The 15636-nt window shown below is 51.7% G+C and overlaps 1 protein-coding gene across 4 annotated transcripts in view; it reads right to left on the reverse strand.

Moving 5' to 3' along the window:
• Positions 1 to 596: 596 nt before the first annotated feature.
• The window catches only part of TSPAN9 (tetraspanin 9), a 283540-nt gene continuing 268500 nt past the window's right edge, over positions 597 to 15636 (reverse strand). For all 4 annotated transcript variants that reach the window (XM_064284726.1, XM_064284725.1, XM_064284724.1 and 1 more), the window contains 6 exons: positions 10607 to 10798; positions 10147 to 10221; positions 8397 to 8498; positions 7573 to 7704; positions 7112 to 7195; positions 597 to 4252 (listed from right to left, as the gene is read on the reverse strand). In XM_064284726.1, coding sequence (XP_064140796.1) covers positions 4181 to 4252; positions 7112 to 7195; positions 7573 to 7704; positions 8397 to 8498; positions 10147 to 10221; positions 10607 to 10798 — 657 coding nt within the window. In that variant the 3' untranslated portion in view covers positions 597 to 4180. The remainder of the gene's footprint in view (positions 4253 to 7111; positions 7196 to 7572; positions 7705 to 8396; positions 8499 to 10146; positions 10222 to 10606; positions 10799 to 15636) is intronic.

A 15636-nucleotide genomic window follows, 5' to 3' on the forward strand; every position in this document is an offset into this window, starting at 1 on the left:
CTGAGTCCTTGCCCCACCCCAAGACACTGACGGGCCTGACCCTCAATACAGTTATTTGTGATGGGGGTGGGGGGGGGCACAGAAACAAGGTGGTCAGATGGCCTCGTGTGCAGAGTGCTTGGACACTTGGACTGACCCTGGATCATGCCTGCATCAGCTTACCAGGCAAAATGGGAAGATAGGTTTCCTCAAAGGAGCCCTGGTGGCGCAATGGTTAAGTGCTCGGCTGCTAATCAAAAGGTTGGCGGTTCGAATCCACAAGCAGCTCTTTGGGAGAAAGACCTGCGATCCGCTCCCACGAAGATTACCGCTTGAGAAATCCTCTGGGGCAGTTCTACTCTGTCACATGGGGTTGTTACAAGTCAGAATTGACTCGACAGCACCCAACAACAGGGTTCCTCAGGCACCCAGAGAGGACTGAGACCCTCCCCTCCCAGCAGATCTTTAACCTGCACCCTGAATGGGAGCTGAGGTTCTGAGGGGTGCGTCTCTGACGAAGGACAGGACTAGTGTCTGATCCCCCACTGCATGAAATAAGCCCCAGTTGTGGCTAAATTAACAAAAACACACCACAAAGAGACAGGCTGCTTGTCCTTTTGACACATTATCAGTTTTTATTTAAAAACATGCTAAAAACATGGTGTTAAATAAAGCCAGGACCGGGATGAAGGAAACGCATAGGTACGGCATTGCAAGCAGAAAAGTGCATTTGAAACTCACAAGCGTGCTCTCCCATTCTGCCCTGGGTGGGTGGCGGTCGGGGTGTAGAGAGGGTTCCCCAAGGTCTCCCCTGCTCAGAACCCCCTTCCAGGAAGGGAGCCAAGCCCCACTCCTGTCGACTGCTTCACTGCAGTGGAGAGGAGGGAAATAGGCGAACGTGAACCCAAGGGGTGCTGGACGGACTCTGAAAGGCTGAGGGACAAGGTGTGATCCTGAGCGCCTCGCGCCCAGCTCCCGTCCTGTGCCATGTCCCTGCTAGTTAGCACCTCCACCAGTGGGTGGGCAGGGGGCTGGTGAGGAGGGGGGCAGTCACATCCATCTGCCTAGGTTGCTCCTTGGCCACCAAAGGACAGGTGGCCACCTAGTTCCAAGCCAAAGCCAGAATATCTCTGAGAGGGGCTGTGCTCTAGGGTGGGGTTGGCAACCTTTCCAGAGTGAGAGCCCAAGATGCAGGCCCATGCTGGCAGCGAGGGGTGACAGCACCCCAGCTCTGGGTAAGGGGCGGGCAGCAGAGGAGCAGCTGGTGCAGTGGGTGGCAGGTGGTGACCTGTGCCTGACATCTGCTGCCCACCCTCCTAGGGGCAGTCCTCAGCCCCGCTCTCCCACCGCCTGTGAGAGAGGGCTGCAGAGGAAGGCTGAGTCTACATTAGACATTCCTTGAAATTGTCTGAAAATCCTAAGGGACTTCTGAGTCAAGTCTGTAAATTGCTTGCATCGGACTTGATTGAACTAAGTCTGACTTTAGCAAGGGAAGCTGAGAGTGAGCAAATTCACTCAGTTAATTCTGCCCCAATGAGATCCAAGTCAGAAGCTGAGAAGACCCTGACCACCATCACTAGTACCCCACAATGGCCTTCCTGCGTGGCATGGCGACCACTTACGGAGGACAGGCAAGGGCTTGGCAGCACACCCACCCCTGCCCACGGAGACTCCAGGCCAATGTAGACTCAGCCAAATGACAAACAGCCAGGCACAGGGTGAGGCAGGAAGGCAGTCTGGGGACTGTGGACAAGGCTCTGCAAACAGACAGATGACGTGGGGTCTGGTAGGGGAGGGAGGGGGCTGTGGCAAAGGCTTGAGGCCCAGAGGAAGCCCCCAAAGCCTTCCAGAAACATAAGTTTGCCAGGGAGGCCATCGGCCCCCCAGCGCACTAGGCTTTTGCTGTTCATTTTTAACAAAAATGAAAAATTGCATTGATAGGCATAAACAAACCCACCCCTCCCACCCACAGAGAAAACTCGTTATGCACCAGGTCCCACTGGGTGACTTGAACACTTGTTTACTAGGTGTCTCTACAGCAGCATGCCTGCTCCTCACTGTGCAGTTTGGGGCTCCGGGGAGGCAGCCGAAGCTTCTTACCAGGAAGATGGGCCAAGGGTGAGAGAAAGGCAGCTTTGTTCTACCGTGTGCTCGCTCCATCTGGAATCTGCCTTCCTGGAGTTTCCCATCAGTGCCACCACTCCCCTTTCAGAGAGGTGGCCTAGACCCAGCTCAGCACTCTGAGGCCTCCCTACTCTCCACCCCTCACCCTACTCCCCCAAAAAAGCATGGATCCTGAACACACCAAAAGTCCTATACTCCTGGTCCCGATTCAAGGTAAACGGATGAATTACTGGTTGGCTGAGTGGCCACGTCTTGGATCTTGGAACAGGATGATGAAGGTTAGAGGACAGAGCAGATCCAGTGGGACATCCAGGCAAAGAGTCAAATATTACAGGTGAAAGGCAGCCGTCCACACAAGGTCCCAGCCAGCGCAGTGCCAGTGGATCTGAGCTAGCTGGGGATAACATTTTCAAATTTAGTCCCATGGGTTCTTGAGTTTTTTTTTTTTAACTGTGAATTGTTAAACAAGGCCAGCGTAAGTCAGGTCCTACTGCAGTTGGACACCTCACCCCACCCCACTTGTCCATGTCACATGCCATGACTTCAGCTGTTTTCTTCGTGGGACAGCTGTAACAAGGTACAGTCTGACTTCTCTGTCATCTGTCCTCAGGATCACCTGGGACTTGATCACCACCCACCCCCTAAGAAGGCCCTACCGCAGAGATGGCTGAGCCCGAAGAAAGGAGATGAGGGTCCTGAGACCCCCTGCCAGTAGGGCAATCAGCGGAGTGATTCTGGCTGGGATGATGGTGGGCACCAGCTCCACTTCCAATCCTCACGGTCATGGGTCCTTTGCCACTGTCTGAGCAACAAAAATGTAAGGACTGCTTCCCCTTCCAGAAGCAATGTAAGAAAAGTGAGCAGCATCTGAACTAGAGAGGTATTTGTCTGAGAGTTTCTAGCAGGAATGTCTGTGAAAGTAACGGGTTTGCAGAACCTGGTGCGGGAATGCCCGCATGGGGTGGAAGGGGAGGCCTCCCATGCCAGCAGAGGGCAGGAGGAAGAAGGAAAAATATGCTCATCAGTGGAAAGTGTAAGGACCCATGCCAGCTCCAGCCGCATTCCTGGCAAAGCATTTAGCAGCCCCCTAGAGGACTTCCCCACTGCTCAGGCCTCTCACCCTCGCTAGCAAACACCATCACTCTGTGCAGGGTATCCTCCTGGCTTGCTTCACACTCCTCGACTTCATCTGCTCTTCCAGGCTCTTCTGCCCTCATGCAGAATCCCAGACACCAGGCCAGAGAGCCGTCTTCACATGGCTCCCACCTCCTGGCCACACCCTGGCCATGGTCCTCCATCCAAGGGTTGTGCCACTCCTTCTCAGTGCATTTGAGCAAAGGCCTGGCGCATCTCACCCAAGGGCCTCCTGATTGTGGCGCCATGTTTGTCCTGATTGAAACTGGACAATGTTCTCTCTCCCCACCCATCCCCCACCCTCAGGAAAAAAAAAATCAAACCATTAAAGAAATCAACGCAGTAAAAAGTGATAAATCAGAAAGCTAACCCTAAACATATCTGAGAGATAATATTCCTGAATAATCGTAATTAGAGTAAATAAAATAAAAAAGTTATACTTGTAAGGTATAAAAAGCCTGGGCAAGATGCTCCCAGGGGCCTGGCCTGGACGCCGTTGGGCCCCCTACCCTCGCCAGCTCTCCCACACTCCCACGGGGTGGCGAGGACGGCAGTGGCCTCTGCTGGGCCAGTCTCTCCATAAAGAGGGACAAAGTGTCAGTGTGAGGAGGGGGCAGAAATGCGTCAGTGCCAGGGGGCTTTCCTCCTCAAGCATGCCCCCAGCCCACCCTGTCTTCTTTGGCAATTACACAGATAGATGCAGGTACGCAGTCCAGCGCCCCCAGCTCCCCGAGGTCTCTGTGTGCCTCCTTCTCCTCCCTGGCCCTCCACCCACAGAGAAGTCTTAGGCCAAGGCAGGGCGGGCGGGGGATGGCAGGTTGGGCGGGGAGGTGGGTGCAGAGATCAGCAGTCTGGAGAGTGCAGGCAGGCGACACAAAGCTCAAATCTTCTTCCCTCATACAAAGTGTCCAGGTCGGGGACTGGGGCGCTCCCGGCCGCCTGCTCACGCATCGTACTTTTTACCCGTCCGGTGGATGTGTTGGAAGAGGGTCATGGAGAAGGCCATGCCCAGAATCTGAAAGACACAGGGGAAAGGGCCTGAAATGGAAGGCCTAGTAGACTGGGATCTGACCTCAGCCTCATAAGCCTTTGTAATGTCACAGGGTGACTAGAGCAAGTGGGTGTAGCCACTGGGGAGGCTTGAAAAATGCTTGTGGAATCAAGAAAATGGTAAACAGCAGAGGACCCTACCATTATGGAGTCCCTGGATGGTGCAAAGGGTTAATGTGCTCAGCTGCTAACTGAAAGGCTGGAGGTTCGAGTCCACCCAGAGGTGCCCCAGAAGAAAGGCCTGGCAATCTACTCCAAAAAATCAGCTACTAAAAGCTCTATGGAACACAGTTCAACTTTGATACATGTGGGATCACCATGAGGCAGAACGAACTCAGCCTCAACTGGTTTTTTTGCAATTACAGTGCCCAGCTCAGGGTCACACACAGATGAACTTTGGCATCAAATCCTGGCTCAGCCCCTCAGAGCTGTCTCAGAGGCTCAGTTTCCTTATTATAAAATGGCAATCATATGCCTCACAGGGGTAACTGTGAGAACTAAATGAGATCAGATGTGTAGAGGGCCTGACCCTAAACGGCGGGTAGCAAGGAACTCAGGAAGGGAAGAGGAATTGAAAACTGATCCCGGGCCCTTTCTGAGTGGTCCCAGAATACTGAAGTGATTTCTTTGCGGCACATTTGGCTTACCGATTGTGCTGTGCTTTTGAGGTTTTTGTTCAGTGCTGTCGAGTCACTTCTGACTCATAGTAACTCCATGTGACAGAGCAAAACTGCCCCATAGGGTCTCTACACTGTAATCTTTATGGAAGCAGATCACCAGGTCTTTCTCCTTCAGAGCTGGGTCATTCGAACCACCAGCCTTTCGATTAGCAGCCAGCCACCTAACTATTTGAGCCACCAGGCTCCTACTGTGCTGTGCTTAGGACAGTATTGTTTGCAATCCCTCAGATCCTGAATCCTGAAAGGGGTGATGACCCAGGCAAATACTGGAGGCAGAAGAAAGCCGACCTGTGACCTCACAGTCAACACAGTGTCTGCCACATGCACCAGCTGTAAGAGGACACCCGAGGGACACTGTACATGCCTTCCATGGCCTTTGTAGCTCGTGGTCTGGGCATACAGGAGGGGGAGACCTAAGCAGAAAGATTGAGGGCTGGTGACCTGGCTCCTGTGTTCTGGTCTGGGCTTTGCCACAGGCAGCCCCAGTGGGCCCCATTCCTCTAGGTACTGAATAGGATCTTGCTCACTGTATGTGTATCTCACAAGAGCTCTGTGAAAATGAGCAGCCTGGTCTGCTGAGCTCTGAAAGCTCTGAGATAAACCTCAGGCATGATCAGGCCCCCAGAACCCAGAGTTTAGGAGGCTGGTAAGAAAGATAACTTCATGCAGGATATCAACGATATTTCTATGGACCAACCAACCAAGTTCGATTGCTCCCAGGGGACTCAGACACTGAAGCCTCCTGGTCACCAGCGGCAGGGGTCATCCAAAAGTCTGAGTGAACAGGGAGCCCAGGAGATGCTCTTTCCCTTGGGGCAACCTCTGTGCATCTTCCCAGACAGGTCAGGGGGACTTCTGCTCCCAATCGGCCATGTTGGCCTCATCTTCAAGATCGAGTCTGGATCCTCTCTGCCTCCCTCTCCATCAACTAGGCTGCTGCTGTTGTTAGCTGCCATCAAGATGGCCCCCAACTCAACATGACCCCATGCACAATGGAATGACATGTTGCCTGGTCCTGCACCATGCCCATGATTGGTTGTGGATTGGACCACTGTGTTTCACAGAGCTTCACTGGCTGATTTTCAGAAATAGATCACCAGGCCTTTCTTCCTAGCCCATCTTAGTCTAGGAACGCCACTGAAACCTGTCCAACATCACAGCAACACACGAGCCTCTACTGACAGACAGGTGGTGGCTGCACATGGAGGCACAGTGGCTGGGAATCAAACCCAGGTCTCCTGCATGGAAGGTAAGAATTCTACCACTGACTCACCACTGCCCTTGTCAACCAGTCTAGGGCCTTGAAAAGAGCAGCTGTTCATTAATGGCTACAATAACGGGTAACATTTACTGAGGGCTCCCTATGTGCCTTCTACAGCTCTTGGCACTTAACGTGTATTAAACCCGCTCAATGCTAAGAAGTGGCACTATTATCACACCCACTATCCTGCTGTGGAAATTAAGGCACAGAGAAGCTGAGTAACTCGCCTGTGGAGTCTGGCTTGTGAACCTGTGCTCAAATCACTATCTAAGGACTCAGGTTTAATTCAGTGCAGTACAGGTAGGTCTTTACTTATGACGGTGTTCCATTCCTATGACTCTGTCATAAACTGATTCTGACATTAAGTCAAATACCTCTTTTTTTGTTTGTTTTTTATAGTTTTCATTATTGTTTTTTATTATCAGTATCTTTATAGATCTGGCAACATTGCATATAAACTTACAGATATATTTTATACATATTACTAACAATAAGATGTACAAAAAAACCAGACAGTCGTAAGTGACGTTTGTCGCAACTCAAATAGGTCCTAAGTCAGGGACTACCTGTACAAGGTAAATAGTCCCTGTACATCGGGAGACAGGCTGTGACAAACAAGTACGCACAGGCACTACAGGCAACACCCACCAAACCCACGCTCAGGAGTGCTGAGGAGGCTGGTTCTGCCTGGCAGGGTCTGGACCAGCATCTTAAGAGAAGAGGCCCAGGAAACAGCAAAGCATAGCAGGTAAGTGCAGGTGGCCTGGGGTCAAGTCCTGGCTCCTCTGAGTACTAACAAATTATTTAACTCCTTAACATTTCATTTTCCCCCTCAGGCTCAGGTTGGGTTGGGAGGCACTGAGGCTCAGGACATTCATCTTACCTGCATGATAAGAATGCACATCCCCACCGTGCCAAGCACGTACTTATTGTCATCAAACCACATCTTCACCTTCTCATAGCAGCCCTGGGGAGTGAGACGCACACGGTGAAGGTCCTGCCATGACCATGAGCTCCCACTCCTGCCAGCCCCACCTCACCTTCCCTTTCGGCCCCTGTCCTTGCTCTTAACTCCTGACCCCCAGCCCCTGGTCCTCATAAGGCCCCAGTGCACAGCCTCAGACCATGTCCCTCACCTTCTGGCTCTTCCAACTGTAGGTCTAGCCCCCCTCTACTTTCCACCTGCTCTTTGGCTTCAGTCCCACATACCCCCCACTCCACCCCACATTCAGTCAGTTCCTTACTGTCCTGCCCCCACCTCTGCTCTAGGTCCCCTCCTGCCAGACTACCCGTCACATAGGCTCCTGGGGGGGGGAGGAGGTGAAACCAAGGAGCCAGCCTCACCGTCTTCCACAGCGGGGTGGTGGTGTTGCGCCCACAGCCCTGGGAGTTCTCCATGCAGCAGCGGTCGGGAACCATGTTCTCCCCCAGCACTGGGAACCAGTCTGTGTAGTTGGTAACGCCACAGCATCGCATCTGCCGGCGGGGATGGAAAGGGGCGGTCAGAACACGCCATAGCCGGTCCCGCCCTCCTCAGGGACTTCCCCAGCCCAGGTGGACCTTTCAGGGAGGAGAAAAGGGCCTTCTTCTCAGCCCTTCTTCATGCCTCAGCAGTCCCAAAAGGAAGTAAATGACTGCTCCCCCCTCTCCCACCAGCACCTCCAGGTCTCTGCTTTGCGGTTGATCCCAGCCGACTGCCAGCTGACCCATTGCTGGCCCCTCCCTGGTGCTTAAAATGTGTCTGGGGCATATTGACTTGTTTTCATCTACAGCCAATGCCTGTTTGTCTGAGCCAGGCATGATCAGGGAGGCAAACCTGTTGCTAAAATGAAGTCTGTCACTCATCCCAAAGCTTTAAAAAAGAAAGGCTTGGCTGACCTGCCCTTCAAGGTTATCCTCCCTCCAGCCAACCGCCACAGCTCCCCTAGACCTTTCCATGCTGCATCCAGGCTCTGCTCACCCGCCTCCACCCTCATCCTTGTCCCTGTACCATGATTACCCAGCAATGCAGGCAAATGTCCTGGTGGGACTGTACTCTCCACTCCCTGTTATAATCCAGAAGGCACAGGTTCCCCCTAACTCCATCCCCTGGGTAGGGAGCCCCAAGACCCCCAGGGCTGCCACCATTCCCCGCTGGGCTGAGCTCCCCAAGCGGCCCCAGCCCTCACCTCAGCCTGGATGATGTTCCAGGCATTCTTAAGACCCACATTGTTCTCCGTGTTGTACAGCAGCAGGCCTTGTTTCAGGTCCTTCTTGGCATTCTCGTTCACCTGTCAGGTTGAGGGCAGGTAGGACAGGTTGGTATAGACCAGGATGCAGCAGCTCATCTTCCCAACCTGCCCCAGGTCAACTAGATAGGGGTTAAGAGGGGACAGGCTGGTCTGGAGGGCCCTGCCCCACCTCTGCTGGCCCAGGGGGGTTGGGAACAGATGTGGGTTCGTGCTCCCAGCTTCAGTCTAAAGTATTCCCTGATGTTCCCACTGACTCTCAGGAGAGTTAAAGCTCTTAGGGCCAGGGCCGTAATACTAAGAGGCAAAAAGACAGCACCTCAACTGCTCTGGTCCCAGGTCCAGCCACACACACAGGCCACTCTGCCACCTTTCCCCCAACGTATTCCCACATGCTAGGTACGAGGCTCTGCCCCTGTCAAAATAGGCCCTGGAATATGTTGAACTGGCAAATATTGTGCTTTTTTTTTTTTTAACAACAGCAACAAAAATCTACCTCAGGGGCGAGAGGGTAGCCAGATAGTTATTGTACCTCCACCTTTCACTAGCAAGTAACCTAACCCCTCCGGCTTCTGCTTCTTTATCTGGAATGTTGGAATAACACTTAGCTACTTTTTTTTTTTACCTCTTCAGGTTGTTGCAAGGATTAAAGGAAACAATTCTGATAAGGAGCTAAGAACAGGGCTGGGACAAAGGATTTGCTCAATAAATATTACTGTTATTTCGTTCCTTTCACAAGTGCAAAACTAAAGAATTGCTGTTTCTAATTCCAAGAACGCCTCTAACTTTCAGTGGCTTAGGCAACTATTTCAAGAACCCAAGGGACAAATACTTAGTTCTAGGATAAAGCCGTTACCTTCTATTCGATTCTCACTCATAGTGACCCTACAGGACAAAGTAGAACTGCCCCACAGGGTTTCCAAGGCTGTAATCTTTACGGAAGCAGGTGGCCACATCTTTCTCCTGTGGAGTAGCTGCTAAGTTTGAACCACCGACCTTTTGCTTAGCAGACAAGCACTTCACCACTGTGCCACTAGGCCCTATTAAGTCCTTATTAAGAGACTGAGTTTGGCCAATCATTCTCAGTGGTATCAAGAAGAAGGATCTCCAATCTGACTGCAAACTGCCCCACCTGGTGAGGTCACCAGGGGTTGCCCTCATCCTCCTGAACCCTGAGGTGTAGGCTGAGCCTGGGAACAGGCATCCTGTTCACAGAAGTCTTTAGAAAAGGAAACTCATTCATTTCCACTGTTAGCCCTACTCACCAGTACCATCTGGAAGGTTTTTCCTTGTTTTTAATGGATAACCCTCTAATCATCCAATCCAACCACCTGGTGAATTGAGTCCCATCTCTAAACCACCTATCAAGTGGTCACACTGAACTATGCTTGAGTAACTTCCAGTGATGGGGCTCACTAATGCAGCCTCTTCCATCCCTCAGTAATTTAGAGTAGTCTACATCCCAAGCCTATACAAAGGAATTAACTTCCCCATTAGCTCCATGCTGCCCTCCATCAAGATCTTCCACCTGGGCCTTTCCCAGGTAGCCTAACTCTCTCTCAGTTCCATTCTCCTTTCCTCATCCTTGCCAGCCCTTTTCCTCTGCCTAGGAAAGGACCCTAACTTGCCCTGGCCCCAGCCCCAAGGGCAGTGACATTCCCTATGCCCCCTTCCTTCCTGTGGGGCTTACCTTGTCCATGTAGACAAAGAACAGGATAAGTAAGATCAATTCTGCTAGGAGGATGATCAACAGGACGATGAAAAACTGGAAAGAAAAGATCCAGGCATGGGCACCTGATGGTGATGCCAGGGATGGGGTATAAACAAGAAGGGTGGTAGGGAGGTGGGGGACAGGTGGCACCTAGGCAAGGGTTCTGAGGCATTGGCAGGATCACCTATACCTGAGGAAACCCAGATAGCTAGGGAAGGAAGATAAAGTAAAAGAAGACAACTGATCCAAGAATGGGAGGGACAACTAGGGGCAGGGATGGTCGGTCAATCACGAGGATGAGAGCTGTGATATGATATAGAACATTCTAGAAACAATTCCCAGGGGCTCAGCTTGGGCACATAGTTGGCCTTGTCTGACCCAGTGGCCCAAGTACAGGGAGATCCAGAGTTCAGAGGGTTTGTTTACAAGTCCTACTTACACTGAGAAGGAGGCACTTGTTCTCCTTGATGGCGCCCAGGCAGCCGAGGAAGCCCGTTACCATGACAATGGTGCCTATGGCGATGACTAAGTTGGCTGCAGACAGCGAGGGGAAGCTGGGGGAGAAGGTGGCAAAGTTGCCTTGGGACACGGAGAGCCAGATGCCCACTCCAAGCAGTCCACAGCCACAGAGCTAGAGAAAAAGGAAAGCCCATTAGACCAATATTGCTCTTGGATTCATAACCATGGAACTCAAAAGACTGCATGTCCCCCACCCCCAACTCTGAGACACGGAGAAGGGTGAGGACTGTCCTGGTCAGATGTGGTGGCTACATCTGGTCTAGAAGTGGTGGCCCAGGTTCTAGTCACAAGCCAAAGACATGTCAGTTGTGTGACCTGGACAGATTCTGTAGCCTCTCTGTGTCTCAGTCTCCCCATCTGGCAAATGGGATAATGCCAGCTTCACAGACCTCAAAGGGTCACTCTGAGGATCAAATCAAATAAGACATGAGGAAAAATTTTAAAAAATAGATCAAAGGTGCTAGACACATAAGAGTGGTTGAGATTATTCTCCTTGACAGAGAAGTGGACCTCAGATTCGGGAGGGAGGCCAGAGGGAGAAGGGAGCACAGCGGACAGAGGAAGCAAGTAAGGACTTGTCTCTGGGGTTGGGAAGAGCATCTCGGAGTCCAGTTTCTCAGCACCAGAACTCCCAAGGGCTGTGTCCGGTTGCCCTGACCAGAAAGGTGATTTGCCCACTGTTCTCAGAAGCCAAAGAACAAATTCCCCACACATGGAGAAAGAAAAGAACACATCTGGCTGGCTGAGAGGCTAGCTCACGTGCAGGGCAGGGAGTTGCTCACTGTCTTTACCATCTAGCCAAACAGCCACATTATTGGCCAAAAAAAAACGAAAACCGACTCCCCTGGACAGCACCCCTGGGGCTGAGGACGCCACCAGCTCCGCCTGGAGAAGCTTTTGTTTCTTTGGCCACAAAGCTCCACATCTGCTTTATTTTATGCTCGATATAGCTGACACTCCCCTCACACCTCCGCCCGCTTAGGGGAAGGTTGCTGAGTCTAAAGAGCCAATCAATCAGTCAAGCAATATTTATTGAGTACCTACAGCACGAGAGGGTCCTGTACCAGAAAAGCTACAACTACTTCGGACACCTGCTTTCCAGGGCCCCTGCTCTGGCTGGAGACAGGACAGGAGCAATAAAAAAGCAGCATCTACCCCCCAGGCAGTATACATTGGTGCCAAATAAATGCTACAGACGTTCAGAGGAAGCAATCACTGTACTAGTTAGCAATCCCAGTTAGAAGAGGCCATCCCTAAAGGATGAGTGGAATCAGGGCAGTGGAGGATAAGAACATTCTACTCGGTTACAATGTAGACAGCAAGGGGTTGGGAGTCACAGATGTGGATTTGACTCTTGGCTGTAACTCGTTCTGGCTGTGGGACCTTGCAAACTCATCTTATGCAGAAGGAGAATAGTATCACCTACTGGCTAGATTGTTGTTAGAATGTAAATAAGGTGAAGTATGCAAAGTGAGCGGCCAGAACCAGGCGCTGCTCACTGAAAAAGCACTCGCTGCACAGTTACTAGGGGCCGGGAGCTGTGCTGACTTCCAGGAATCACACATCCTGCTCTCAAATTGCTCAAGATCCAGGGAGGAAATACAGATGTGCCCAGACAATGCAGCCTGCAATCACTGCGCCAGAGAGGGATCTGCCAGGCATATGGAAAGGTGATGCGAAGAGACAGAGGGTCCCAGAGGAGACGGCATGTCCTTCGCTCATTCAGCCCACAAACCCAAATTAAGCATCTGCTTTTTAAGTACCAGGCCCTGTTCCAGGTGCTGGGCTGAGATAGTGGTAAACAGGACAGCAAAGACCCTGTCCTCAAGAAGGGTAGATTCTTAGAGTTACCAGCTGCCATCTAGTCAATTCCAAGTCATGAAAGCCCCATGTGTGTCTGAGCAGAAATGTGCTTCAGGGAGTTTTCACTGGCTGATTTTTTGGAAGTAGCTCACCAGGCTTTTCTTTCGAGGCAGCTCTGGTTGGACTCGAACCTCCAACCTGTCAGTTAACAGCAGAGCGTGTTAACTGTCAGCACCACCCAGGGACTCTAGATTCTTACAAAAAAAATAATAAACAAACCCAGCGCCTTCAAGTCGATTCCGACTAATAGCAACCCTATAGGACAGAGTAGAACTGCCCCCTAAAGTTCCCAAGGAGCACCTGGCAGATTCGAACTGCCGACCCTCTGGTTAGCAGCTGTAGCACTTAACCACTACGCCACCAGGGTTTCCCTAGATTCTTACAGAGGGCACAAATATCATATAAGCAAACATATAATAGAATTTCAGGTGCCGATATGCGCCATGGAGAAAAATAAGAGTGGGTAAGGGTTAAGAATGACTTAGAAAGTAACTGGGGGACAGGGTGGTCAGGGAAGGTCTCTCGGAAAAGGTGGCATTTGAGTAGGAACCCAAATGCAGAGGAGGGAGTGAGTTACATAAGTATCTTGGGGGAAGAGTATTCTAGATAGGGAACAAGTACAAAAGCCCTGAGGGGTTAATGAGCTTGGCTGGCTGAAGAAGGAACAAGCTTCCCATTGTGGCTGCATCAGAGTCATGGGGAGAAAAGTATGGGAGAGTCAACAGGTGGCAAAGCCATGGGACAGACCGGGGGGCCTTGTAGTCAATAGTAAAGAAAACGTGGATGTTGTTCACAGTGTGATGGGAAGCCCCTGAACAGGGGAGTGGCACGATCTGATTTATGTTATCAATAGGTCACTCTGGCTGCTGTGCAAAGAGCAGACCACTGGAAAGCAAGGAGAGCAATCAGTGATGCTAATATCGCTGTAATCAGTGAATAAATACCGTGGTGATCAAGCACAAGCTGGTGACAACTTACACCAGCGTAGTTATGGAGGATAGGGGAGGAATCTTCAATCTGAGATCTATTTTGAAGGTAGTATATCAACAGGGCTTGCTTTGAAGACTGAGTAGGGTTTTGTTAAATGGGGAAACAGAAAGAAAGGTGGTCCATCCTGGTATAAAAAAACCAGTGGGGGATATTTCCCCGTGTTGCTGAACCAGAATCCTGAAAGGTGATTGGAGTTAGGCAAATGGAGCAGCTGCCTGGGTCCCCCACATCGCAGAGTGGTCCTGTGCCTCCTTCAGAGGAAGAACTAGGTCAAGGCTCCGAAGGCACAGCCACAGGCAGGCTCAGAGCAACCACGCAACCACCCAACTGGAGAGTCTACAAGGCTCCTCTTGCAGGGGAGATGGGTGCCGCCACTCCCTGCAACCACTAGGTGGTGCTCCAGGCTGACTTGGAAGCTCTTTGGGTTTGCGGCTGACAGGCTGAAACTTTCATCCAACTTGTCACTCTGACTTTATTCAATCTGGTCAGTTCCTATGCTGCCATCTCAATTTTTCTTTCATTAATCATACCATGGAAAATTCATGATCTTCATGCTGAAGATTTATGGCTCCAAAAGCCAGGCTCTGGAATGAGTAAGTGGAAAGCCTGAGATTGCCAGGTCACTTACTATAGCAGAGCAGCCTGTGACAAAGGGACCCGGCTCAGAGACCCCTGAAGCTGCAGGATACCCCCCCTCTGAAGCTGGAGACACCCCAAGGGTACCCTAGGACCTCACACCCTGAACCCCTACCAGGCCTGGAAAAGTTCTGGGTATATAGCTTTTCCCAGAAGCCATGTCTCACTGTGGGCAGGCCTGGTGAGGGTCCCTCTGTGCCTCTATCTTCCCTTCCCCTCGGTGGGAACTGCAGTGAGGTCAAGGAGCATCCATCTGGGAAAGGCTTGACAGTTTAGACATTCCAGGAACTGCTCATTTATCTCCCTTAAAGTCGGTTCTGACTTCATACAACCCGTTCTTTGATGCTGTCCACAAGCTTCCCAAAGGGAGCCTCCTTCCACTACTCAGAGAACACAGTTGCTGCCCTCTCCCCTGCTGCCCTTCTCACTTCCCGTCCTGGGTCCTACCATGCCCCAGGCTAAGGCCCAGGTACATCTGCTGCTGCAGCGGGGGCAGTCTCAGTGAGCTGCCTGTGACTAAGTCCCGGCAAGCCTTCCTCTCAAAACCCTCCTATCCATTCCCCACCTCCATCAAGGACCCTGCCTTGTCTAACATCTTCTGGGTAAACAGAGCCCCAAGTGAATGGGGGCCCCTGCAGTGCAGGGGCGGGCCGGGGTAGGGGGAGTACTACTGTACATCCCCCCAGCACCCCTCCACATCCTCAGGAGTCTCCTGCTGAGACAAACCCTTTGTTGCCATCTTGGGATGACCCAGAACTAGCAGAGTCTTCAGACAAATAACACCCAAAGACCAGCCTTGATTTTACAGGTAAGGAAACTAAGAGGGGACCCAGTGGCCCCAGTCACACTGTAAGGCTGGAACCAGAATGTGGTCTCCTGGCTTGTGGTCCAGAGCTCCTTCTGCCCCACCACCGGCTCCCTAGGAAACCTGTGAGTGAGCCACTGAGCTGACAGCTGAAAGGCACCAAGACAACCACTCAGCCCTCTGCCTCTGGCCCCAACCACGACCCGTGCTCCCCTGCCTGCTTCCAGCCTGTTTCTCAGCAGAGCCTGCATCGTGCTGCCTGGATTCTTTCTCTAAAACCTCTTTCATCATGCTGCTCCCCTGTGTGACCTTAAGATTCTTTAGCTCTCCAAGGCCCAATTTCCCTTAAAATGTGGGATTTGGACTAGGGGATTTCTACGGTCCTTTCTAAGCACAGCCATTTGAGGATTTTGAGCCAAGTCTGAGACATGCTACGCTCATCCCCTAGCCTAGTGGCTCTCGACTGAGCGATTTTGCCTCCCAGGGGCATTTGGCAGTGTCTGGAGACATTTTTGGTGGTCACACGGGGCGGGGGGGGGGGGGGCGGTGACAGTGCTACTGTCATCTAGTATGTAGAGGCCAGGGATGCTGCAAACCATCCTACAATGCACAGTACAGCCCCCGACAGCAAATAATTACTGTTGTTGCTGTTAGCT

The sequence above is a fragment of the Loxodonta africana genome, chromosome 4 (assembly GCF_030014295.1).
Source record: "Loxodonta africana isolate mLoxAfr1 chromosome 4, mLoxAfr1.hap2, whole genome shotgun sequence".
Lineage (NCBI taxonomy): Eukaryota > Metazoa > Chordata > Mammalia > Proboscidea > Elephantidae > Loxodonta > Loxodonta africana.